The 26,670-nt window shown below is 36.3% G+C and overlaps 1 protein-coding gene across 1 annotated transcript in view; it reads left to right on the forward strand.

Annotated features, from left to right (window-relative positions):
- The first annotated feature begins 82 nt into the window (after positions 1-82).
- Positions 83-26,670, forward strand: part of LOC137399839 (uncharacterized) — a 41,297-nt gene continuing 14,709 nt past the window's right edge. The window contains exons 1-20 of the mRNA XM_068086075.1: positions 83-161; positions 431-504; positions 675-709; positions 1,412-1,502; positions 2,089-2,195; positions 3,313-3,403; positions 3,941-4,066; positions 4,194-4,296; positions 9,339-9,433; positions 12,474-12,575; positions 13,850-13,966; positions 14,793-14,897; positions 16,922-17,074; positions 18,866-19,052; positions 19,608-19,693; positions 20,407-20,541; positions 20,983-21,087; positions 21,488-22,276; positions 25,967-26,095; positions 26,481-26,588. Coding sequence (XP_067942176.1) covers positions 462-504; positions 675-709; positions 1,412-1,502; positions 2,089-2,195; positions 3,313-3,403; positions 3,941-4,066; positions 4,194-4,296; positions 9,339-9,433; positions 12,474-12,575; positions 13,850-13,966; positions 14,793-14,897; positions 16,922-17,074; positions 18,866-19,052; positions 19,608-19,693; positions 20,407-20,541; positions 20,983-21,087; positions 21,488-22,276; positions 25,967-26,095; positions 26,481-26,588 — 2,707 coding nt within the window. The 5' untranslated portion in view covers positions 83-161; positions 431-461. The remainder of the gene's footprint in view (positions 162-430; positions 505-674; positions 710-1,411; positions 1,503-2,088; positions 2,196-3,312; positions 3,404-3,940; positions 4,067-4,193; positions 4,297-9,338; positions 9,434-12,473; positions 12,576-13,849; positions 13,967-14,792; positions 14,898-16,921; positions 17,075-18,865; positions 19,053-19,607; positions 19,694-20,406; positions 20,542-20,982; positions 21,088-21,487; positions 22,277-25,966; positions 26,096-26,480; positions 26,589-26,670) is intronic.

Genomic DNA, 26,670 nt, shown 5'->3' on the forward strand with positions numbered 1-26,670 from the left:
TCATGAATGTTTGCACAGTCGTGGAATTGGTGATCTATAATTTTGTGTGTGTTAGACATACATTTGTGCAATACTATGCGGTAGTTACTTGAGCAAATTGAATTAGATTCGTCTGTGTCACAGTTCATGAGTAACTTCGGGTCAGCAATATAAACAATCTGGTTTGTTTGTCTATATTTTTCTCTGATCAGTTATCATAGCCAAATTGCTGATTGGTTATGTTGGGGGACAGATGCAGTGTTACAGTAAAGAAAATAATTTCAGTTCAATAAACCTTCATGTATTAATGCTTTCATTTGTGTTTTAAAGTGACTCGAACAGTTTACTGAGCTATTGATTTTTTCAGTTGTGTTAGGATCCCAATGTTTATTGCATCATTCTATGTTTACTCTCATCATGCGAGTGGAGTCAGAGGTTTGTGTTGTTGTAGTAAGCAAAGCTTCTTCCTGGGTTAAAGCGCTATGAAATCTGCTGGATTAATCATCACAGTGACCTTTTTATGTAGTAAGTGACTGACTAATGTGAGGATGTTAATCTAGCCTTTAATGTTAAAGTGGTTTTCGTGGTTTGCAAGATATATTGACTTGGTTTATTTATACTTGTCAGTTTCACGGTTTTGTAATATTTAATGAGAAAACACAAACAAGCGAGATGAATATTAACATTTATTGTAGGCGTTTCCGTGTGGGGTACCGAGTATTCTGCCCAGGTAAGAAAAGAAAAGGTTCAACACATACTATTGGCTTTGCACTCTGCTGCAAAAGGCATTTTAAATGTGGTGACTGCATAATATTAGGGAATGAGATGCCTTGCACATGTCTGTAGGCTGTGTGTGGGTTCAGTGCGTCACAGTAAAAAGTAAACCTCAACTCATGGATCACAATTTAGAATAGAATAGGTCACAGGTGGGAACATATGCGTAATTGTCTGTCTGGACCTGCACTAGTTTAACTCGATGGTTGAAGTAGAGGTTTCATTTTTCACAGAGTTAAAAACTTTAAAAACAAAACTAATCTAGTCTCTAATTACAAATGTTCAACTAAGCGTTACATGGGCATGTTGCAATCTATTCAACACCATAGTATTTTGACTTGAGTAATTTTATAAAATAATTTTTATTTAAAACTCTAGGCATAATTAGTTTTTTAACGCCAAGTAAATGGGTTTTTCACTTAGCATTTATACTAAATAAATGCTAAGTGAAAAATTAGTGTTGAAAGGTATTTAGTATTTTTTTTAATTAAATGGTGTACGAGTCAGTGATTTACAGTCAGATACTTTGGGTGTGAGAGTTTTCATTCGCTCGATGTTCATGACAGTTCTAACATATCTATTGCTAGTTTGTTAACAGCAATGTTCATGGCATATATTAGTGCTATTATTAATACTTGGTACTGCTGGCTGAATTCAGAGTTGTACAGAAAACTACTACAGCTATTCTCACTCCCATACTGCATGCATTAGGAAGGAGGCAACTCCTAATGGAAAAGTGGATTGGAACTGTAAGTATTCATTCATTTATTCTAATATTACCTTCTGTTAGATTTAGGTAGATTATTGTTTCTCCATTTGTGTATGTTTACGCAACAAGTCTTCAAACACCAAATCGGGATAGCTTGAGGTCATCAGGCATCAATTATGCATTGCTTATCTTATCTGTGCAACCTTCACAAAGAGCTCATTTTTCAACTTGGGGGATTTTTGTTGCCTCTAACTATCTTCTCAGAACTGTTTGATCCAAAATACGTAATATTTGTATATGCACCTCTATCTCCTTTCACCCTTAATAATTTAGTTGTCTGTGAGGATTCACTTGCTCGGATAACCTCAAAACTAAAGTTGTCAGCACTTCATAAGACTTAGTAGGCATTTGTTGACCTGGCTTTTAGGTTGCCTTTAGGACCAATCGCAAACAGAGCCTGAGTTCTATAAATGTATGCCATCATTCCTTACGGTCATCCTTATTTGAATAAGGTCATTCTTATAGTAAATTAGGTACTAGGTTAGGACCAATGCAGTTTTTTAACAGTCGTCTTTAACAGTAGAGCAGACGACCTTGAGCATGACCAATGAATATTTTATCTGCAGCGATCGGCGATGAAGATCGAGCAGAGATAGTACGTGTGCATAACGAGTACAGGGGTACTGTGCATCTGTATAATGGAGGGAAAAAAGCATCCGACATGTTGCCTATGGTATTTGTTATATTGTCTTTCTTAGCTCACTTATTGTTTATGAACCAGATTATTGCATTTAATATTTTATTTCATTCGGCACTTGACTGATGAGCATTGTCCTTAACACAGTATGAGCGCTTTTGCATTTCTTAAGGTGATAAAATGTTGAGAAAATATCGCTCTCTGAATGTGAAGCAAGATGAGCATTCGTATAGTCCTACTCGTATCTATTACCTTCCAGTTATCTTTTTTATGCCACTTTCTATTTGCCTTATGCGAGTTACAAGGTAATTTCTCTATCGACTACCTGCGAAAAAATCTAGTAAAATTGTAAAGCAATTGTTCTTTGTCTTAGCTGAAAACATTAAAATCTTCAATGTTTTACTATAATAAGATGTTTTACTATAATAAGAGACGTGTCAGTCCATCTGTCTGAAGCTATGATTAGAGGTAGTAAAGAATGCATTCCACGGAAATCAAAACTCAGATTTTTGGCTTCTCGGCACTACCAACTGCGCCATTTGACTAACCACTTTGCTGCTGTGTCTAATAACTGTACTGATACTTATTACTTGAGACAATCTATCATGGTGTGCAGGACTGCCAGCGTACTTTGTATCTAAAAAATCTCTGATTATGCCTTTTGTTGATGCATCAACACACGTGAGCTCATCTACTGTCAGAGGCCCTTACCTTACACAGTTGTCTTGTAACAATGTGCACAACAGTCTAGGTAAACTCTACCATGTTTCTTGTAAACATGTTACTAGTATGCACTTAAAATCCAAACACCTCATGTTAACCTCAATCATGTAGCACTACTCATAGTGAATCTGTGCCACCCTAAAAACTCCTTCAGTAGTATTGTCAAAAGATTGCATTTCTTATTCCTTTGAGAGCAGCCTAATAGTCCTCTATGGGAATTGAACCTCTGTTTTACATGGAGTTCTATCATTGTGGCATAGGCTATTAACTAAGCACAGCTAATGTTGTTTTGGAAGAATGTTTATAAGCTTTGATGAATTGTACAGCTATCAGTTTTTTTGTTTTTTTGGAATTATACACTTTTCAGTTTAGTCCAAATCTGTGAGAACCAGCAGTCAAAATATAGCATCCTATCTGTTTTTTCCTGTAGTCATATGACAGGGAATTGGAGAACATAGCTCAGATTTGGGCTGCTAATTGTATATTCGCTCATGATGAGGGAAATAATCGCTACATACCTGGTGAGTAGTGAGTGTCTACTCTATTTTCCTTTTGCTATTCACTGCCTATTCTTCAAATGACCTTAAATATGAATTTACACAAGTTTTTTCTAGATTTTATCAGAAAGTATCGGTAATTTTCTATCATTTGCGATTGTCTTTGATGTTTGAGGTGATCTGACTGCCAGGATGTTTCTAGATTAAAATCGATAAAACTTGATCGCGATTAAAACGCTAATAAAATATATGCTATAGTTGATATCAGCTATTGTGTTCATGTCGCATCGTTGTACGTCTCTATTCTGTCAGTCCCTTTGTAACTATAAACGTCATAATCGCACTTTTGCTTGATCTGAGCATTTTAATCGCGCTCAAATTTTATTGATTTTAATCTTGAAACATCCTGGTAATCAGATCACCTCAAACATCAAAAACTACCGCAAGTGGTAGAAAAATACCGATACTTTCGGATGCAATTTACTATAAATTTTGTGTAAGTTTATCATTAACATTAAAAAGCCGATGTGCATATGTTTACTTTATCTCTGTACACTGCAGGCAAGTACGATGTTGGTCAAAACCTGGCCATTGGCACACCGGACTGGAAGAGCACACTTGACCTCTGGCATTCTGAGGTCAACTATTTTGTTTACGGCTCTCCTCCACCTAACTTAAGATCCATCGGTATGACTCATAGGAGCTTGCTTTAGTTAATTGAGATGGGTTGGCAGCGTATTACAACCAGCTGGTTTGTGCTGGGACTTACATTAATGTTTATCTTAACCGGTTATCTTTTTATGTTGTTGATTAGGTCACTATACGCAGATGGTATGGGCTGAGTCTACTAGAGTTGGGTGTGGTGTGCAAGTCTGTAATGGTACAAGAAAGTTCTACGTATGCAACTATGCTCCAGTGTAAGTACCCTAGGACACTTATATTTCGCTAGTATTTAGTTTCGCGAGTAGCACACAGAGTACAATTTCGCTGCAACTTAATTTCGCGGCTCTGATGAGTGCAAAAATATAGTGATGTGAAAATAAATGCAGTGGAAAAACATTACATTCCTCAGGTCTAGTTCACTAATAAGAAAAGAATTTAATTTGGGAATAGTTCGTATTTGTAAACCACAGGTTGAAATGTGTGGGTGAGATCGACAATTCAATTTGATCACTTGCTGCCATTTGTTTCTTAGACTATCAATGGCGTCTAGGTCCCTCCCGCCGTGACTTTCACACTCGAATCCCAAGAAAAAGATTGATAGGTAACAACCAACTTCACAACCAAAACTGTATAACCCTTACGCTGCCATAAACGCATTTATGTGTTTTCTAGGGGCCACTGCCATAAACGCATTTTTGGACTTTCTCAGCAATTGCGTGGTAACCTGATTTTATTATTTGTTGACCACATAACCCACGATCTTTAAGAGTTTCATGAAATTGACTGTGTTGTCTGAAGATTTCTCTATAAAATCAGCCTAAAACAACGAAGCAATTTTAAACTTTTGTTTGAGAATTTCTAATTTAAAAACGAACATTTTTCTGTGAGTTCATTAAATACCCCGCGCTAGTCATAAAACAGGTAATTAGTTGTTGATGACATAATAGCCAATTTAGATTTTCGTGATTATACAGATAATTAAAGTAGAACTTGAAAAAATACTGTATACATATCATGAAGCAATATCGGCAATTTTGGTAAAATGGCTGGCACTAGGCGGGTAACAAATTTGTACATGGTTGGCAGTGAAAGAGATAATGTGGTTGGACCTGATGAGGGTTGATATTGTTTGTGGATGGTAATAAAATTCATCACTACAATAATTATTCTTCAATTTTATGACTTCACCTACCAGACTTTCATCCTCATCAGTTACAAATTCGGTGACTAAACTGATATAATCTTAATTTGCTTTGCCATGCTGCTCAGTCGGTGTATTAGCTATAATGAGTTTACCAGAAATTTCCCATTTATCCTAACCACAGACGAAAATTGCCTGCATTTCTAATATTACGATTTTATTGTGGATATCAATGAACAAAGCTATTTAACTTCGCGTTCGTTATGATAGTTTAGTTTCGCTCATTAAATTTTCGCGAGAGGATGACACCGCGAAAACGCGAAAGTTAGATGCCGCGAATACATAAGGTTCCTAGGGTATGTCTACTTTTTATACTGGCTATAGTTTATAACTTTAGACAGGTAGGTATTTGTTAGACATGTAGGTATTCGTTAGACAGGTGGGTATTCGTTAAACAGGTAAGTATTCGTTAGACAGGTAGGTATATTGTTAGACAGGTAGGTATAATGTTAGAGAGGTGGGTATTTGTTAGACAGTTAGGTATTCGTTAGACAGGTAGGTATATTGTTAGACAGGTAGGTATATTGTTAGACAGATAGGTATATTGTTAGACAGGTAGGTATAGTGTTAGACAGGTGGGTATTCATTAGACAGGTAGGTATTCGTTAGACAGGTGGGTATATTGTTAGACAAGTAGGTATATTGTTAGAGAGGTGGGTATTTGTTAGACAGGTAGGTATATTGTTAGACAGGTAGGTATATTGTTAGACAGGTAGGTATTCGTTAGACAGGTAAGTATTCGTTAGACAGGTAAGTATTCATTAGACAGGTAGGTATATTGTTAGACAGGTAGGTATATTGTTAGACAGGTAGGTATATTGTTAGACAGGTAAGTATTCGTTAGACAGGAAAGTATTCGTTAGACAGGAAAGTGTTCGTTAGCCAGGTAAGTATTTGTTAGACAGGAAAGTATTCGTGAGACAGGAAAGTATTCGTTAGACAGGTAAGTATTTGTTAGTAAAACTAGTTTAAGTATGCCAGTAGTTTACAGACTATTCTTAAAAGATATACAGTGGTGATTGTAATTACAGAACTGCTTAAAATAAACTTGTTATTAATTCATAGTTTGTTGAGTATTTATTAGATGAATTATGGCAGCAAGCATATCAGTGGAAAACTTATGATGTTCTATGCTTGAATATCATTTACAGATATTGGCCTTTTTAGTCTGGCTTTGTTATAATATATCCGTTTCTGCTAATTATGACAAAAATCTAATAAAAGCGAAGTTTATCCTGTTCAACAAGATTGGCCAAAATTAATATCGTTTCTGAACATACACATTCATCTAACTATATGAAAGTCAACCATATTTGTTGACAAAATTAGTCAAATTTGACATGGTTCTGGAACATATCTATACATGCGACAATATGAAAGCAAACTTGTGGCCTCTGAAGTATTAGCCACATCTTGGTATTTAGTTGGCCAACTCTTATGGTCAATCACATGATAGGATAAAATGGGTGCTTAATGATTATATTATATTTATTGAGAATACTTTTGTTGGCAGACAGAGTGTGTATAAAGCTTGCTTCTCAAATATGTCTGTGTAGTCTGTATGTCTGAAATAATAAAAAAATGAGTATATGCCATAAATAACAAAAAAGTAAATTACTGTCCCCACTGTAGGTACAGCCTGAAACTATTCCTCTAAATACAGTTGCATTATAATCACCTCAGTATAAATGTTTTCATTATCTGGTGTGATGTTTGAGGTAGTATTTCACTCTGCAACACAGAACCTTTGAATGTTTGTAGAGATTGACTTGCAACGAAATTCACATCACAGCTGTTTGGTATCAAAAGATTCACCATGTCTTACTCTGCTGTGTTGTAGGTGCAAAATATGTAGAAATGTGATTAAAAGCTCTTAAAAGCTCAAAAACGAACAGTTAATCGCCGCCATCACAAAACCACCATAGATTGAAATCAGTTTATTTCTCTGACGTAGTCATTACATTTGGTTACTGTTTTGTCACGTGATGTTCTCATGTGAATTGAAAAGCCAATAAAAGGCTCAATGTAAAACTTTGCGTAGCACTAGTTTATGACAAACACTTCGGGTTTTATCGAAAAGCCGTAACCAAATATAGATGCTCGCTACTTTACAGTTTTGTTTTGGCCTGGTGTAATCGTCTAGTCGTAATCTGATCATGTGACCTATACTTCCTGCCAAACAGCCAAGCCCGTATTCCCTGGGGCGGCTGAGCCGCCCCAACTTTTTAGAAATTTTTGACGGCTAAGTACAGTCAAATTCGAATAACTCGCCCTCGGATAAAATGTAAAATTTTATCACGAACACTTGGTTAATTCGAACGGATTTGTTTGGTCTGTTCACAGGCAATGATAAATTGCTTTAAATAACTCAGCCTCAACATTATTAACTCGAACAGTTATTTGCCCAACGGGAACAGTTTTTATCGCCGTAGAATATCACTTTATTCCAAGCCATAGAGATAAGCGTCAACTTTTAATAGTTCTTGGGCGTCATTATTATCAACATCGTCAAAATATTCTTGCTAACGACTTTTATAAAGGTTTGCAAAATGTCAAGTTTTAACAAACATCCGCTTGGCAATGGCCCAACGAAAGCGTAGAAACCTTCGGATGAATTTAAAATAAAATCGGCAAAATTGGTCTTTGTTGAAACGCTAAAAAAGGCTGTCTTTTTTCTGAGCGTTTCAACTGCACTCAAGTTTAGCCTATTTTAATCTGAAAACGTCTTGGCAGTCACACTACCTAAAACAAACAAATCTCAAATAATAGAAAAAGTGTTTATACTTTCCGATAAGATCTTACTCAGTTATATGTGAATGCGCAGGCATTTTTTGTTTTTAAAATATTATTTTTGAGTATTTATCTGTTGTAAGAAATAATTTATATTTTGCTAAACATAGTAAATTACGCAAAACAAATAGGATAAAAGTTGGCCTTCATTAGTAAATTGTGTTTAGTTTCCCTTTAAAACTACGTGAGATGCCCGGTTGAGGCCCTACATAAAAGAAACATGTTGGGGGCTGACACCGCCTCCTCCAAACCACCAGATGCGCATAACTAATTGCCTAACATTAGCCGCCCCAACTTGCAACCAGGGAATACAGGCCTGCAAACAGCGCGAATAATTTCTGCAGCATTTTTCGATTATCACAGGTGACCAACAGGCTCGTCATGATTATCAGACAATGATATGTACTCCTTCGAAGTAAGGTTAAAAGGTTAAACAAATTTTTACGGTAGGATATAAGATATCAATGCTGAAAGTGACAGCATTACAATGATCATGAAATAGACGCATAAGAACACTAGACATGGTTTTATTGAATGCATGAAGTGTATTTGCGAAAATATTTCGACGAATGAGGTTGCATGAAAGTGTAAACAGAAGCCATCTTGTTGTACAACTACGTCTCATTTGAGCCATTTTGGAAAAAGATTCCAATCTACGGCGGTCTCGTGATGGCGGCGATTATCTGTTCGTTTTGAGCTTTTAAGAGCTTGTAATCACATTTCCACATATTTTGTTCCTACAACACAGCAGAGTATAACATGGCGAATCTTTTAATACCAAACAACTGTAATGTGGATTTTGTTGCAAGTCAACCTTTAAGCCTTGCAGTTTCAAGAGGGAAATTAAAGCTACTGATGAAAATTTAAAATAAAACATATAAATATGTGAAACTAATGGAGAATATGTATGCGGAGTTAGTATAAACTTTGTCTAGCGTAAGTTCGCAAATTGCTCCACATATCTCTCTCATCCTCTCGCCTAATTAACTTATGCATTGCCAAGCCTACGCTTCAAGTAAAACCTCGAATTATTTGTATTTCTTTATTAAATTTGTTTTGTACATATTTTTATAAAATACAGTTGTCTTAATTGTATTGTGTAATAATCTGCAGCATTTAGTAAGGAGTTGTCATACAGTTTTGGTGCTGCAGAATAAGTTAAGTAAAATACAAAGTAATCTATAATCTTACGGAGGAATCTGTGAATGAATCGTTTTATGTGTAGTGGTGTGACTGTGTTATATTGGAATTAACAAGACATTGTCATGAGGATGAGGTTGAAATTGTCACACAAACATGTTTTAGCGGTAATATGGCTGATCGGTTATACCAACCATACAAGCTTGGCTCGGTAGATGAGGACTGCCCGCAGCACTACAATCTTGAAACTGGGCTATGTGGTGAGTCTGTCGCTTCTGGTGACGAAATTAACCTACTCTTTGTAACTGACTAATATACTGCCAAACACCGTTGTCATGCTGTTAAATATACTATTAAATACTGTTAGTATGCTATCATACATGGCTAACATATCGTTGAATACTGGTAACTTCTGTTGCTCAGCAGTGACTATCTACTTGAATATTCCAAAATCATGTGACATGAGGTAGTTTGGTAAGTGTGACTCATCTCTCAATATTGGTTATGTTAGGAATTGAATCAAATCGCTATTTTGAGAATGTTTTGAACAATAGATAAAATGGTAAACTTAGAATTTATTTATAAGTTTAAAGAAAAAATGAACATTATTCTTATTTATTTTAGTTTATTATTTATTATTCTTATTAAATATATTCCCTTTTAGGTATTATAGTTTGTATTAAATAATATCAAAATGTATATTAGTATATATTAGTTAGTATGTTAATAAGCAATAATTTTATAAGAATGTAGATGTTTGTGAAACTCAGCAACATCTGAACGATGAGGCTACTAGTAGCTGTACTAAAAGTCAACTGTAGAGTTTTGCTTTACTGTGGGCAATTTGGATTTGTAGTTCGTAGAATATTGTAAGTCAGAGAATGGCATGTTTATGATTAAAGAAGGTCAAACTTTGGTCAAAGATAGGCAGGCCTTCACTAGTTCTACACCTGTATTAATTACAGTGGAACCTCGGTTCTCGAATGTAATCCATTCCAAAAAGCTGTTCGAAAACCGAGTTGTTCGAGATCCGAAACAATTATTCTCATTACAATAAATGTCTGTAAATTTTAATCTGTTCCAAGCCGAGAAAAAAACTTCGATAAAGTATTTTTTAAACATTTTTTACCATAAACTGTACTGTATACTACATACTATAAATAAAACAGGTAGATATAGATTGTGTTAATTTTTAATAAAAGATTTTCTATCTATGATGATGAAAACAAAAAACAAAAAATAAACATTTCGTGCGCTTTGCTTTTAAAACATCGAAAACATTCTAGGTTAAAGAATAAAAAAAGCATAATATTATTATGCTTTATTATTTATCTTGAGGTGTTGACTGATGTTCTAAAAAAAGAATCAAGGAGATTGACCAACCAGAAGCTGAGATATAGCCAGCCAAACACAGGTCTACCAAAAGACATAAGTGTTTTGGTAATCCTCATATTAGCATCAATATATGACGTTATGAAATCGACTTGTGTGCCATTGGTCAATTAAGCCAACTAATGCGCTCTCCTATAACAATCACAGAGTTTTAATTGGTTTAATCCCTTGAAGTATAGAACAATCAAATTGGGCCTATCAATCATTGCTCTGAGAATTCCGAACCAGTCCCTCTGACGTGTAGATTAGTTTTAGCATGAAATAATTACATGCATCTATTATTTTGCAATATTTCGCTATCTTGCTAGTTCAGCTCGGTTTTGTTGTTCTCCCACTTAACTTTCCTATTCAGACTCATCTTTAGCGCTGTTCAGATTTTTTTATCTATAGCTAATAAATGGAATCAATTAAATCAATCATCAATCTCGGTTATCACTTGGAATTTTCTACAAATTATATTAGTTACATCATTTGTTCTATACACAGTTATATTATTATTTTGTATAATATGTATTATGGTTATTATATTAATCATAAAAAATAATTTTTTAAGTTTATCATAAAAATAATCATAGATAAGATAATTGATAAATAGAAAAATCAAATCAAAAGTCATTTTTTTCTTTTCTTACAGCAAGAGCAGCACGGTCAAGTTATTCTTTTTAAAATTATGGCTGTAGTGAACTTACAGTCGGTTAATAGTGACGATAATCATGCAAATCAACTGAATGCTGCAGTAGGTACACAGAAAGATGATGAATGAACAAAAATTCACCTTCCCATTTCTTATTCTAAACAAACTGCAAATCACGGATATCGTATAATATAGACTATACACGTGCCCTTCGTTGAACAGAGGATCTTCGGAGCATATCCGTGGAGATCGAGTTAAAGTTTGAGGCACAATAGTGAAAATCTGCTCTTCTGTTTTGAAAAATCACGGCGAGGGGTTGTGGGCAAATGTCTTTACCACACAATGTTTGCTTGGTTTTCCTGAGAAACCAGAGCTAGTCTGTAAATTCTTTACTATCGCGAGAAGCGTTTCACATCTCGTAGCCTAAAACAATCAGTATATGTAATGGGGGTAAGGGTGCGCAACTCCGGCACATCTTCAATAAGTCGATTTCATACGTCACAATTCTCGAGATTTTCAAAGGGTTTTTCCTCTGATTTGTTATTAGGTAGACCTGTGTTTGGCTGGCTATATCTCAGCTTCTGGTGGGTCAATCTCCTTGATTCTTTTTTTAGAACATCAGTCAACACCTCAAGATAAATAATAAAGCATAATAATATTATGCTTTCTTTATTCTTTAAGATACAATACCAAAAATTGCAGAAATTGATAACGAAACAGCATAGAATGCAACAGATCAGTTACATCAAAAATTGTGTAAAAAAGAAAATATAAACAGCAATGGCACGATTACTTCACAAGTTCACCTATTTGAAGGGGAACCCTCTTCCAAAACAATTTACAGTAACTTGACTGGAGGAGTTGTCTCCCTAGCAAAACTCTGGTAGAGAGACGGCGTTCCAGATAGTGCCTTTTTTTGTAAAGAATTTATGAAGCGTAGCTTGCTTCTCTTTTTGTTAACGATTGGTTACATGCTGTTTCTGAAGCTGTTCTGAATGGTTCATTCTAATGCGCATGCTCCGGTTTGGTCGAAAACCGAATTCATGTTCGAGATTCGCGACGGACAAATCTCAATTTTTTGGTCGAAATCCGAATTGGTCGAGAACCGAACCGTTCGAGAACTGAGGTTCCACTGTAGCTACAATCCTGCTATGTGGATAGCGCTGTCCGTATCAACTCTAGCTCCCTCGATACTAGGGACACTCCTGAGCTTCAGCGGTCTTAAACAGCTAGTAGGCAACACTGCTCTCAACTCTGCGCATATATATTTGCAGAGTGCCCACAAAGTGTATGCTTCAACCAAGGGGTAGTTGACACCAAGTCCTGCACATGTAACTGCCGCAGAGCTGCCTGGCTGCAAGAAGACAATTGCGCCTGTGAGTATATGATCCTTTAGCTCTGCCCCTTTTTCTTCGTTTCTCTGTTTACTAGTACCATAGCTGACATTTCGCAATCCAATACAGCACCTCTGTCAAGAGCCAATATCAACCATTGTGTGCATACCGCCAAAGAGAGGCATCTATACTGGCGGATGTTTTATAAACGTGTATGAGGCAAGGGGCACACTTTGCCACACAGGCTAATCATACATTGTACTGCCTTATACGAACTGTTACTTGTTAAATATTGCTTATACTGATACAGATACTTGTACTGGTACAGATACTTGCACCGGTACAAATACTTATACCGGTACAGATACTGGTACAGATACTTGTACTGACCAACAAAATTCTATACTCATGGAGGCAATTTTTGGCTCACAATATCAGCTTTAGCTGACCTGAGGCAAATTTCAATGTTAAACTTAATCAAACATAGTTCTCATCTCACCTCATGCACTATCAACTGCAGCATCTGAAGGTGTACTACTATGCTGACAATGTACTACTATGCTGACAATGTGCTGAAACTATTACCATGTGGCATTTAAATGAGCGCTACAATTTCACAACAGAATTGCTCATTCAGCTTTTTAGCAAAAGACAATAATGACAATTATAGTTCTGAGGAAGTTGTCTTTTATTTATCAGACAAGAGAGCACAACTTGAAATTTTTTTTTAAAGTTAATTATAAAATAAACAATCATATGCACATGTAACTGAGGCTGGTACAACGCACGTCTCATATACTGAAACAATTATCACAATATTACGATGGCAGTCATAGCACGTTAAATTACTTTGAGGTTATAGTTTTACATGAAAGTCAAGCTCTGCATTTAATATAAAATTTACCAACAGGAAATACAAAATTAAACACGTTTTTCCTCAGTTTTGCATGGTATTATGTACTCACTAATCTGAACTAGCCCGGTTGCACTCATTCAAATAGTCTTTCTTGTCAATATTTTAGCAAGTATTCTGGAAAACCTTTTAAACCTTCGACACTCGTGTATATTTATTTTCAGACATCTTCTACATATCTTAGAAGATAAAAAACCTAGAATTATACATAGTAAATGTGGCATAAGTTCCCTAGAGAGAAGAGACACTCCTTTTAGTGGCTGCTTTCTTTTTATACTATCAGAAATGCCAAGTTTTTATAAATATTCAGTTTTTAATCATAACTTGTTTTTGTTTCAGTAAAAGGGGTTATTTCATTGGCTCCATTTTCATTTCATTGCATAATAAAGTTTGAATATTGTAGTAATGTGTGGGCGTGCTGAAGACCACCCAAACTGTGCCAGGTGGGGCACATCCTACTGCTCCCGTTATACAAATGTCAAGGCTGAATACTGCCCACACATGTGCAAAGTCTGCCCGGGTAAGTTACCATCCAACATGTGCGGAACATCTGCACCTACGTCTCTACAGTTTGCAGGTGGGAGATATGCTCTTTGTTTGGTGTATAAGAAAATCTGGTGGGCTGTTTTATTACCTCTCTTGAATACATTCATCATTCAACTGCTACAAGCTCTTAGAGCTGACTCAGATCTGAGTGCTCCATGGAGCATCCCAGTGGGACTAAAATTGTCACTAGATGGAGCTCCATCCTCCATCCATCATAGGATTGTCCACGATGGACCTTCTTGCTGGATATCTATTCATCGGGTGCCCATTAGTAGGCCCCTTACATGGGCAAAGAAAAGTCTTGTGCGGTGCTACTCTAGTTTATAGAGAGGTTTTTTTGCAATTAGCATACAATAACATGTTTCAGGTTATTTGAAATGCTGTACACACAGCTTCGGTATAAACATACTATTTATGGCTATTCTTAGTGGTATCATGCAATCAGAAGTAGGTAAATCAGCAGAAACCTATTCATATAACTACAAAAAATTATATTTACTTTTTTGAATACTTGATTTCTCAGACAAACTTTCAGCCATATTTTTCATAAAATTTTAACAATTACTATCATATTGCAAAGGTTCATGGTTGGTCTAAACCAACCCAAAACCTTCGGCCATTATTTTATGATTAACATTGTATTACATAGACAACTCCTGTCTATGTCAGATTTATTGACGTTGTGGATCTCGCAAGATCTGGTGTTTTGGGTTTTTCCTAAGGGATCCATGTAACATGATACCAGTAAATATATTTTACTTATTGTGTATGAGTTCCTTGCAATACCCTGTTGCTTGCAGTTGAGGTAGGGCCTGCCAGACCACCTCTTCCTCCCACAACTCAGCAGACACCTTCAGTCTTTATCGGTAGGATAACTCCTCATAGATTATCAACTACCAGTACAGGTGTGTATGCATGTCACTGTCAGCTACCAGTACAGGTGTGTATGCATGTCACTGCTAGAATGTTCCTGTATTTGTGTGGGCGTGTATGTATGGGTACTCACTTGTTTACTTGCTTTCACTCATGTCTTTTCATATTTAAACTCTAACTTCAGTGGCCTTGATAGTTGTCTTCACTTTTATGCTGTTGGACCACCTCTGATTGCTCCCGCTATAGTGATTTAGTCAGGCTGCAGGAGTTGTTTTATTACTTTTCCTCTCCCTCTTTCTCTCTTTATTCCTCTCTTTTTCTCCCCCTTTTTCTCCCTCCTCTCTCTCTCTCTCCTTCTTTCTCTCCCTCTATCTCTCCCTTTCTTTTTCTCCCCCTTTCTCTCCCGCTTTCTCTCTTTCTTTCCCTCTCTTTCTCTCCCCCTTTCTCTTCCTCCTCTCTCTCCTTCTTTCTCTCTCTCTCAAGTTATGTGTCACATTTACGTCTAACAGCGTTACTTTTTAGATGTTGTGTTCATCCTTGACAGATGCAGGCTTCATTCATCATATGAAATAATGTTTATTTATTCAAACCTTGACATACCTATGAAGCTAATCTGTTTCAATTATTGTTTCATACATTAAAACAGCTGTATGTTGGAACAAGTACTTTCATAAGAATACATTGTATTTTGTTTAATTCATTCAAGAACCAAAGGAACAATGATAAATACTTTGAATAATTAAATATAGCATTAAAACAAATACATCGTATAGGCCTATGTGAAAGGCTAAACCCAAATTATATTTTAAAATAGAATTAATAAAGTAGTAATCAGTAAGAGGTTGGCTTTAGAGACAGATGAACAGAAGTGCAGGCTTGACAGTGTCAAGGTTCGGTGCTAGAGTAAGTGATAAAGATACATCACTTACTCATACATCACTTACCACATACATGTATGTGGTATTTCATTCTCTCAATTACACTAGACATAGGTAAAAATAGTTTAATTTGTATTTTGTATTACTTTTTTTGTTTTATTTTTTATTTTAACAGCTTTTCATATTTCTTGAATTTTAATTTAACATTTAATTTTAAATCAACAGAATTTTAATTTTTTGAGGTATTTTGGATGTTATCCTCTTCTAAGTACTTCATATGTTGAAACAAACATTTACTCAATTTTTGTGTCATACGATGAAAATTTCGTATATACAGTGGAACCTCGTTTCTTGAACATTATCCTTTTTGAAGGTTGTTCGAAAGCCGAGCTGTTCGAGATCCGAAACAATTAATCCCATTAGAGTTAATGTATGTAAATTTTAATCCGTTCCAAGCCAAGATAATAACTTCAGTAAAGTATTTTTTAACATTTTACACCATAAACTATACCGTATACTACATACTATAAATAAAAATAGGTAGATATAGATCGTTTTTATTTTTAATAAAAGCTTTTCTATCTATGATGATAAAAACAGAAAGCAAAAAGTAAACATTTCGCATGTTTTGCGCTTAGAACATCAAGAACATTCTACTTTAAAATACAATACCAAAAATTGCAGAAATTGATAACGAAACAGCAAAAAATACGACAGATCAGTTACATCAACAATCATGTGTAAAAGAAAATATAAGCAGCAATGGCACATTTACTTAACATCTTTGAAGGAGAATAACTCGACTGGAGGAGTTGTCTCCCTAGCATGTCTCTTCGGTAGAGGGACGTTGTGCAGGAGGGTTCCTTTCTTTTTGTGAAGAATTGATGAAGCGTAACTTGCTTCTCCCTTTGTTAACGAATGCTTCCATGTTGTTTCCGGAGCTGTTCCGGATGTTAAATTCCAATGTGCGTGCTCCAGTTTGGTCGAGAACCGAATTTGTGTTCGAAATCCGAGACGAACAAATCTCAATTTTTTTGGCCGAAAACCAAGTTGGTCGAGAATCGAAGCGTTCGAGAACCAAGGTTCCACTGTAGAGGTGAACATCATAAGTCGAGGTTGGACTGTATTTGCAAGTCATAAACTGGCAAGGGATACTCCGCCATTGTTATCTTCTGTAGAACCCCCAGCAAGCTTAGCAATGTCCTATTGTGAGAAGGAGGAGCCAGCACTGTGTGGCCAACCCAACAGCAAGACGAGCTATTTACCACCATCTGTATGTCTAAATAAAAACACCGCTGGACTGTGCCCTGCAATGTGTGGCCTCTGTATAGGTGGGTTGCTGACTTATAAATATCTGCATGCTGTTTGCTAATCCTAATCTTTACTATAATAAGAGCCGTGTCCATCTGTCTGTCCAAAGCTACTGTTGGAGTTCAGAAAAAATGTGCTATCAACTGGAATCAAACTCACAACATTCGGTTTACGAGCCCACTTACGCTCTAACACCTGCGCCAATCAACCAACTTGCCATATTTTGTAATAATTGTGCAGATAGTTATTACATCTGATGATCTCTAATGGCACACCAGACTGTCACGGTGATAGTCTGTTATAAGAATGTATCTGTCATACCTCTTTTCACAGCAGGAGCTTACAATATCATTTACCGTAACAAGAAGTCATACAAGTGCATGATAATGTTGGTGTGAGGTTATACTTCAATGTTGCCATGCCCTGTAACATACTAACAAGTAAATGGATAGATATCAAATAAATTATTGTATATTTTCCTATTTCAAAAGCCATGGTTTAGCCTAAGTAGTCAGGAAACATCATTGATCCATTTAAAAAAAACATGTATCATGAATTTTAAAGAGCTAGGGTAACATCTACACTGCCAATTCTTTATTTGTTTGATCAAAATATCTGACAGCTGTGTATGACAGTAACTGAAGCGTACGTAAAGATGATATATGATTTTCAAAGTATAAAAACATTAGTGTTGGTGATATCGTTCAGGTAGGTGTGAACAAGTTCCACCCACTCAACTCGTGTTATTATTGGCAGAAAAATATATGCCTGAAACTCGCTCAATGTCTAGCTTACCGATTCATTAATCTATGGAAAATAACCTAGTCAACTGTTCCATAGCTGAAAAAACAATTTATCTCAAAAGGTTTATGAAAATGGTGAGAGATTGACCAGTTTTGTATGATCTAACCAAGTCTGACCACAAAAATATTTTTGTAAAATTTGTAAAAGCCCTCATATTCGACAATAGTAAATTGTTGTATTTTGCCCAACCACAATTCCAAAAGTTAATGCAACTAATTAAACATGAACATAATTTATTTTAATCTTTATACCAATTTATATTTTTACCACCTAGTTTTATAATCTTATATTCAATCTTGAAATTCAAACATTTTAGATATTTTATCCTGAATTATAACGTAGCAGCAAGCGGAAGAAATGTTTGTTTACTTCCTCATGGGACATGCATGTTGAAATAGACTGATGACTGAGTGATCGTTTTTCAATAAAAATGGATCAAAATTATCAATAAAAATAGGTCAATAAAACTATCAATAAAAATAGGTCAATCAGCCTTACCAGCATGTTCCATCAGTTGTGTTTAAATCAGTATCTTTTCACCATACCGAGAGCACTGGCTCTTCAAACAAAATGCTAAAGTCAACTCACCATCAAAACATCTACAATGAGTTTTGAATTTTTTTGAATTTATGATTTTGCCATTGATACATATTTGAGACATTCTGTTATGGATGTTACATGTAAAAAAACACACTTGCCGCAATCGTTTTAATAAAACTCAAATAGCCAATGTATACTGATTGCGCAGCCATAATTATGTTTAAAGCATTAAAACAGAAATAAAATTTGTGTTATTCACTTTAACTATGGAAAGCTTTCTTAACCTATTTTCATTTTGTTGCAGTAATTTTGAAATTAACTTCTATACCATTTCTGATAGAATAAGGTTTAAAAGGGAAGTGTTCATGGTGCTATAGACGCACTCGATTGATACAGTAATAGTGATTGGTCAACAACCACCAATGGCAGCACTCAGTATTCTTATTTTTCCTGCTTTTCACTGGCAGCGAGGACATGCCGTGACTATGCAGATAACTCCTACAACATCGGCGAAAGTTGGATTAACATGTATGGCCGGTTCACATGCACCGAGTCTGGAGTGCAACTGGAGCAGGGCTGCCAGACGGAGGACCGAAAAGATATCGTACCCCTTGATGCCAGTAGATTCATCAAACATGAGAATGCTAGTTACAGGTAACAGCTGTGGATAGACAGTTTAATTGCTATATATTGATAGAGGTGCCACTGCTTCAATAAACCTCTATTACCTGGTCTGCGTGTTCTATTATAAATGTAAGGCAAGGAATTTCTGTGATGTCACAGGCTCATAGAGAAATGTCTCATTTTCTTGATGGTAAAGAAAAGAAATGATGAGCTGACTTTATTAGATTATTAGTTATTTATAGCATCATCTCCTCATAGCATCACCAAAGATGTCTGCTTTAAAAATTGAGTCCTCTGAAAGATGTGTTCTTTATTAAAATATATGTTTTAGTTTATACTGTCATCAGTTTAATATAATTATTAAAGCTAATGAAACAAGGTGTTTATAAAACTAGCATGTTTGAACGCGCTACTTCCTTAGTCTTTTTAACCTTTACTCTCTGCTCTCTCACTAGAATCCGCCCAAAATATTATGGCTATCCTTTTGTCATACATGTTTGCATGTTGTCATGTTTAATTATAGTGATATGATGAGCTACCTGTATAGTGTTAAGAATATAAAATCGGTTTATCCTTTCTTGTCAGCTGCACATGTGAAGCAGGAGATGCTGTTGATGATATACAACGGCTGCACTGCATTCCTATCGAGCCCGAAGAACCTGCAAAACCAGGTAAGTTTGACCTGATTGTCTGTTGTGATGTTGGAGGTGATCATCTGTTGGGATGTTGGAGCTGATCGTCTGTTGTAATGTTGGAGTCGATCGTCTGTTGTGATGTTGGAGCTGATCGTCTGTTGTGATGTTGGAGCCGATCGTCTGTTGTGATGTTGGAGCTGATCATCTGTTGTGATGTTAGAGCTGATCATCTGTTGGGATGTTGGAGCTGATCATCTGTTGTGATGTTGGAGCTGATCATCTGTTGTGATGTGTGAGCTGATCGTCTGTTGCGATATTGGAGCTGATCGCCTGTTGCGATGTTGGAGCTGATCGTCTGTTGTGATGTTGGAGCTGATCGTCTGTTGTGATGTTTGGGCGATCATCTGTTGTGATGTTTGGGCAGGTCGTCTGTTGGGATGTTTAGTTTCATAATTATATGTTGGCAGACTCTTTAGTGACGTTTTTTTTTTTTTTAAACCGCAGTGTACTTTCACCAACCAATTGCAACCATTGTGTCTCCATTCGACCAATTAGAGTTTTGCTGATCGTCATTCAACCAATCAGAAGCATCATACTGCCAGTAATCATTCAATCACTCTTCACTGCCTTCAACCAAAACTAATTGTTTTAAATGTCAACTAAGCTACATATATATATATATATATATATATATATATATATATATATATATATATGTATATATATATTGTTTTTCGATTTGTTTTCAGTTCTTGAAACGTGCGACAGAGCTGAGGGGGCAAGGTGTGGATTGCCTAATCCCCAAGGTAGATACTGGCACAGATCCCACTGCACTCTAAGAATTGTGCGTAAACTGTGTCCTGCTATGTGCCGCCTTTGCGCAGGTAAGGGACCTTCTCACTTGCACTACCTGTTGTGTCTGTCTTACTGGTCGAAAGCTCATGACCTGTAACAATTAGTAGAAAGGAGCTCAGTTCCCATAAAAACTATTGGTGGTGAAAGAGGAGGCATCTAACCTTATACTGCTCTCTGCCTTTGGCATGTCTTCCGTCGTTGTGTCTGTTTATCTAAGATCACAGAGTCATTCTTTGTTTAACATGTTTGCTATTAAATTGTTTGTTTTTACAAATGCACAGCCTCTGCTTGCAGTTAGTAAAGCAGGTACCCTGCTCAATATTTGTGGAATTGTCCACATACCTGTTGTCCAAAGCTTGCTAAGGATTTCGGCAAACATCTATTTGCGAAGGTTTATAAGTTAGAAGAAGAGGTATTAAATATTTATCTTGTAGTTTCATTCAACGTAAAAAGTATGTCTTCTTTTTTAGCAAAGCGATGCCGGATGTATAATGGCACAGTTGTTGATGTTCTCACCGAAACTAACAACAACAAGAACAATTTGTATGTGTGCACACTCAATGGGTGGTCCATAGGTAGGTACACTCACTGTATATTAATATACACTAAATTGGTGGTCCATAGGTAGGTACACTGTCTGTATATTAATATACACTGAATGAGTAGTCCATAGGTAGGTACACTGACTGTATATTAATATACGCTGAAGGGGTGGTCCATAGGTAGATACACTCACTGTATATTAATATATGCTGAAGGGGTGGTCCATAGGTAGGTACACTGACTGTATCGTAATATATGCTGAAGGGGTAGTTCATCAGTAAATACAGTAAGTACACTGACTGTATATTAATATACACTCAATGGGTAGTCTATTCTTACGTACACTGAATATATATTAAACCATGTTGATTGAGACAAGATAAAATATTATATCAAACTTAGTTGAATGTAATATGTGTTTTTCTTTTGCAGGCCCTCTGATAACAATTGACTATAATCATACAACTCAGACTTCAGTTCATGTTCAGAGGCACCATAGTACAAATATTGTACTTCCTCCATCGTCTGCTTTTTCCACTAGTTCCATCATCTCTACCTCCGTTGTCTCATCCACAGTAGCTCAGACGAGCAGAACCATAACTAGTTCTAGTACTGTTTCAACTGGTCATAGTTCTACCACAGGTTCCACAGGTAGCGGTACCAAACCATCACTCCCTCCTGCTGCAGTAACAACTGTTAGCGCTAGAGGTATTGAAGAGTGGATAAATAGTGCCTTAGAGAATGACCCATATGCAGATGATTATCTTGAGGACGGCGAGCTGCTGGACATCGATCTTGATAGTACGACTCCAACCACCAGTACAGCGGAGGCCTCTGAAGGCTCTGGCATCATTCAGGAGTTCATTGATTTTGACCTTGAGCTTTTAGATCGGGATCAAACTCGCAAAACAGTAACAAGGTCACCTACTATTAGAACATCTAGTCCCAGCAGTAGTGGCCCTGCCAGTTTGACTATCAGCAATACTGCTGGCACTGTAGGTAGTACTTCTACACGCACCACAGCCAAATCCAAACCTACCACTCTACCTACCTCTCTATCTTCTTCTACAATTACATCAGCAGTTCCTCGTACGTTTCAACAGCCCTCACCGACTCCGCTTCAAACTACTTCTACTATCAGAAGGAAAATTTCAAATGGAAATTTCGTTGCTTCAAGAGCGAACCAGGAATTGGTAGATGCTATCTACCCCAACAAGACTGGTTGGTATTCAGTGCTTGATGCTTTGTTGATAACGTCATGTTGCAAATGGTAGGCTATAGAGAGTGCGCTGTGAGTACTAGCGGAGTCTTGAGTTCTTTGTAATTGTGGTCAGTGTAAGATGTATAGTGGATAGTACTTATCTATTAGTAGCTCTGTAGTAAACACATTATAAGAATATTTGCCACCAAAGACACACTTGGCATACAAAGCAAATATTAGAGTGGACTAGCTGTTTGACCATCAAGTAAAACTTTTGATTCATGCGTCTATGAAAGCTTATTATATGATTTGGAAGTTGACTTGAGATCAAACCTAAAAAACAGCAAATACATGTAGTATAAAAAATAAAGTTTAGTTGATCAAATTCCATGATAGCTCAACTATGATCCTTTCCAAAAGATTTCTATTTTAAAATATCCAACTCTGTTCATAATTGACCTATGCATAGTGAGCTGACAGGAAACTTCTTGGCAGTACGTCTGTTACTTTAAAATGTACTCACATTGGTTCTGATGCAGTTAGTACCGCTGTGGGTACTTGTTGTTGGTTCGAGAATTTGATAATTCTCCTAAGAGTCTGTTGGATCATTTTTGGGTTTACTGGTGGTTAACTTTCGAATAAATTTAAAAAACCATTTTGATTTGTTTGTATTTCTTGTATGAAATTGTCTTACAGCTCTCTCGAGTGTATTAGATGTTGTTGCTATTCGCTGCTCATGTTACCTTTTTATGAGCTCTGAATTTAACTGGTTCTAAGATTCCCCCGTGAGGGTCTCATTAAAGTCATACCTCGACATCAATTCTCTCGTATCCCAAATCTATTTTTTCTATATAGAATAGCAAAATACAACTATCCATTTCCATCCTCTGAAAACAAACCACCTAAAAGCATGATAATGCAATGGAAAAATGTGTTTTTAATTGATCTAATTCACTATCTACTTTTACAAAGTAACCCATATCTATCTTGTGGTTCTGATCTGCAATAAAGTGTAGCATTGTTATGTACAGTTAATTGTTTGGAGTTCTTACTTTCGAGACAGAAGTAGTGAATAAAGGCATTTGAGAGAGACTTGACAGCAATCTGTTCTGTACACTACACTTTTGTGACACTAAGTAACATGGAATAAACTTGAGAGAGACTTGACAACAATCTGTTCTGTACACTACACTTTTGTGACACTAAGTAACATGGAATAAACTTGAGAGAGACTTGACAACAATCTGTTCTGTACACTAGACTTTTGTGACACTAAGTAACATGGAATAAACTTGAGAGAGACTTGACAACAATCTGTTCTGTACACTAGACTTTTGTGACACTAAGTAACATGGAATAAACTTGAGAGAGACTTGACAGCAATCTGTTCTGTACACTAGACTTTTGTGACACTAAGTAACATGGAATAAACTTGAGAGAGACTTGACAACAATCTGTTCTGTACAATAGACTTTTGTGACACTAAGTAACATGGAATAAACTTGAGAGAGACTTGACAGCAATCTGTTGTGTACACTAGACTTTTGTGACACTAAGTAACATGGAATAAACTTGAGAGAGACTTGACAGCAATCTGTTCTGTACACTACACTTTTGTGACACTAAGTAACATGGAATAAACTTGAGAGAGACTTGACAGCAATCTGTTCTGTACACTAGACTTTTGTGACACTAAGTAACATGGAATAAACTTGAGAGAGACTTGACAACAATCTGTTCTGTACAATAGACTTTTGTGACACTAAGTAACATGGAATAAACTTGAGAGAGACTTGACAGCAATCTGTTGTGTACACTAGACTTTTGTGACACTAAGTAACATGGAATAAACTTGAGAGAGACTTGACAGCAATCTGTTCTGTACACTACACTTTTGTGACACTAAGTAACATGGAATAAACTTGAGAGAGACTTGACAGCAATCTGTTGTGTACACTACACTTTTGTGACACTAAGTAACATGGAATAAACTTGAAATTTAACTTAAATAAATTTAGCTGATTAAACACACACTTAAAAATAAGTTATAATCTTACAGGAAACTTGATTCTGATTTTATCCTCGTTTTCATTTTTAATGATCTTCCGGCTTGGCTCTTTTTGCCTCGCTTTCATTATACCTTTTAGCTGGCCTTTTTAAAACTTCAAACTGGTCTGACAAAAAAGATTGAGTAATGCTGTTTTTAATACAGCCTCGTGCATATTCGACCCCCTTGTGGCCGCATAAAGAACCGTCTCATACGCACGCTCATATCTTAAACTTGTCTCATAATTCTAGGCAAAACTTGCTCAAAATTTTGCTCCTGTCTCAAATGTCTTGTATGAGGCACTCGTATGTCGAGGTATGAATGTATTCTGGGTTATTATGTTTGCCCAACTTTTTTTCCATGATTCTATTTTATCGCATCTTGGCTACTTTGAGAAAAAATCAGTCAATGTAACAAATAACACGTTAAACATTTAAAATCTTTCAGAAATAGAGAGGTGGGGTATAAAATAGTCTACCATATTAAAACAGGTTTATTTCACTCACTTGAGAGGCTCATCAGCTGATTCTGCGAGCTATGTAGCGCGCTCGCCACATAAATATTTTATTATCATCAGGTCAAGGTTTTTACATCATGGTGAGCACGCGACTACAACTTTGTTTTAAATTTATGTATTATTAGCGTTAAGCCCGGGGTCGCTTGGGATTTTTCCACTTTTAATCAGGTAATCTGCAGCAAGTGTGTAGATTTTTAACGCAAATTGCTACACCGCTTTCACAACATCAACCTACGAACACGTTCATTGAGAGCAATTGTCATTAACGCATGCAGTGTTGAGTTTCTAATCTTATAGATGTTTAAGAGGCTCGTTCTCAGAAACCAGACAGAGTTTTGATACCAAATATTTTGATCTATTCGGCGGAAGGCCTGGAGCATATGTGTGTAAAGTTTGGATTAAATCAACCAAAAAAAGGGGAAACGCATAACATTTATACAAATGAACAAACAGACAGACAGACAAACAGACAGACAATGACAGTGTGATTTGTTAACTTAAATTACAGCAAACCAGCAATAATATTCGTCCTTCTCACACCTTCTATTCTTTTGTACATACATCTTGATTGGTCAATCAAAGTTCAGTATGGGAACTAATAAAACTATCAGTGGCCATGCTTAATGTGTCATGGTCATTAGCCTCACGACTAGCCTGTTCAGTTATAGATACAGTCAAGCCTTCATTTATGAATTTTCAAACATATGTTAAGTTCTAGCGACCAAATGAATTGGCAACATACACGTACAATTTTTTCCAAGTATTGAAGTTTTGTAAGCAAAAGTTAAAAGGGTGTTAAAATTAAAATCATAAAAGAATATATAAGCTGAGTTAGTTTAAATTTCACCAAGGTCAAGGTTATAGTAAGTTAGCAGAACACCATCTTTACCTCTTAATCTAGTCTTCATCTTTTTCATCTCATCTTCTAAAATCTTCGGATAGTCCACAGATGGATGTTTAAGGGGCTGGTTCTCAGGAAACCAGACAGAGTTTTGTAGACAAATATTTTTGGCAACTCGCCGGAAAGCACGAAGCATATGCGATTGAGCCGGCAAAAAACGTAAAAACGCATCACGGTAACACAGACTAACATACACACAATGACAAACTATAGTATATTTATATAAAATGTTACTATGATTGCAGCCCCTTGCGTTCTGCCAGACAGATCCTACTGTAACCAGCCCATCTCTGGCAATGTGTCTCTCATGTTCTCCCGTGAGGACTGTGCTGGCAACCCATTTTTTTGCCCCGGGCTCTGTGGTCTCTGCACGGGTGAGTAGTAATTAGCAAGCTCAGGATTCAGTACACATTCTACCTTTTCTTATATGAGATACGGAGGCATCATGGCCTTTTACTATAATACCAAGGCCTAGTTTTATAGCCGTTAGCATTGGTATTCCGTGTCTTTATCTGCAAGCTAGAAAGAAAATTTTGTTTGTACTCGCCCCAAACTTAGGCTCAATATTTTTGCTTGTTAAAGCTTTTAAAGCCAGCATGTGCATTTGTTCTAGTGCAATAAGCTATGATATATTTCATAAAATAGATGCAGGATTAGAATAATGGTGAGTTGATGTCATGGTAAAAGAAGATCGTGTATGAAAATGCAGACTGAGAAAAAGATGGCTATCTGATCGTAATTTCTATTGCACACTTGCAGTGGTCACGTGTAAGGACTACAGTAACCAGTTCTATAGTCCAGGGCAGACCTGGTACAGCAACTATGCTAGACTTACTTGCACTTCCGGAGGAGTGGTCGCCAAGAGAGGTAAGTGGCAGCGGCGTATGCATTTCTTCATCTCTTCATTTTTTCCTCCATCTTTCCACTCTTCATCTTCTCACTCATTGTC

The sequence above is a fragment of the Watersipora subatra genome, chromosome 7 (assembly GCF_963576615.1).
Source record: "Watersipora subatra chromosome 7, tzWatSuba1.1, whole genome shotgun sequence".
In the NCBI taxonomy this organism is placed as follows: domain Eukaryota; kingdom Metazoa; phylum Bryozoa; class Gymnolaemata; order Cheilostomatida; family Watersiporidae; genus Watersipora; species Watersipora subatra.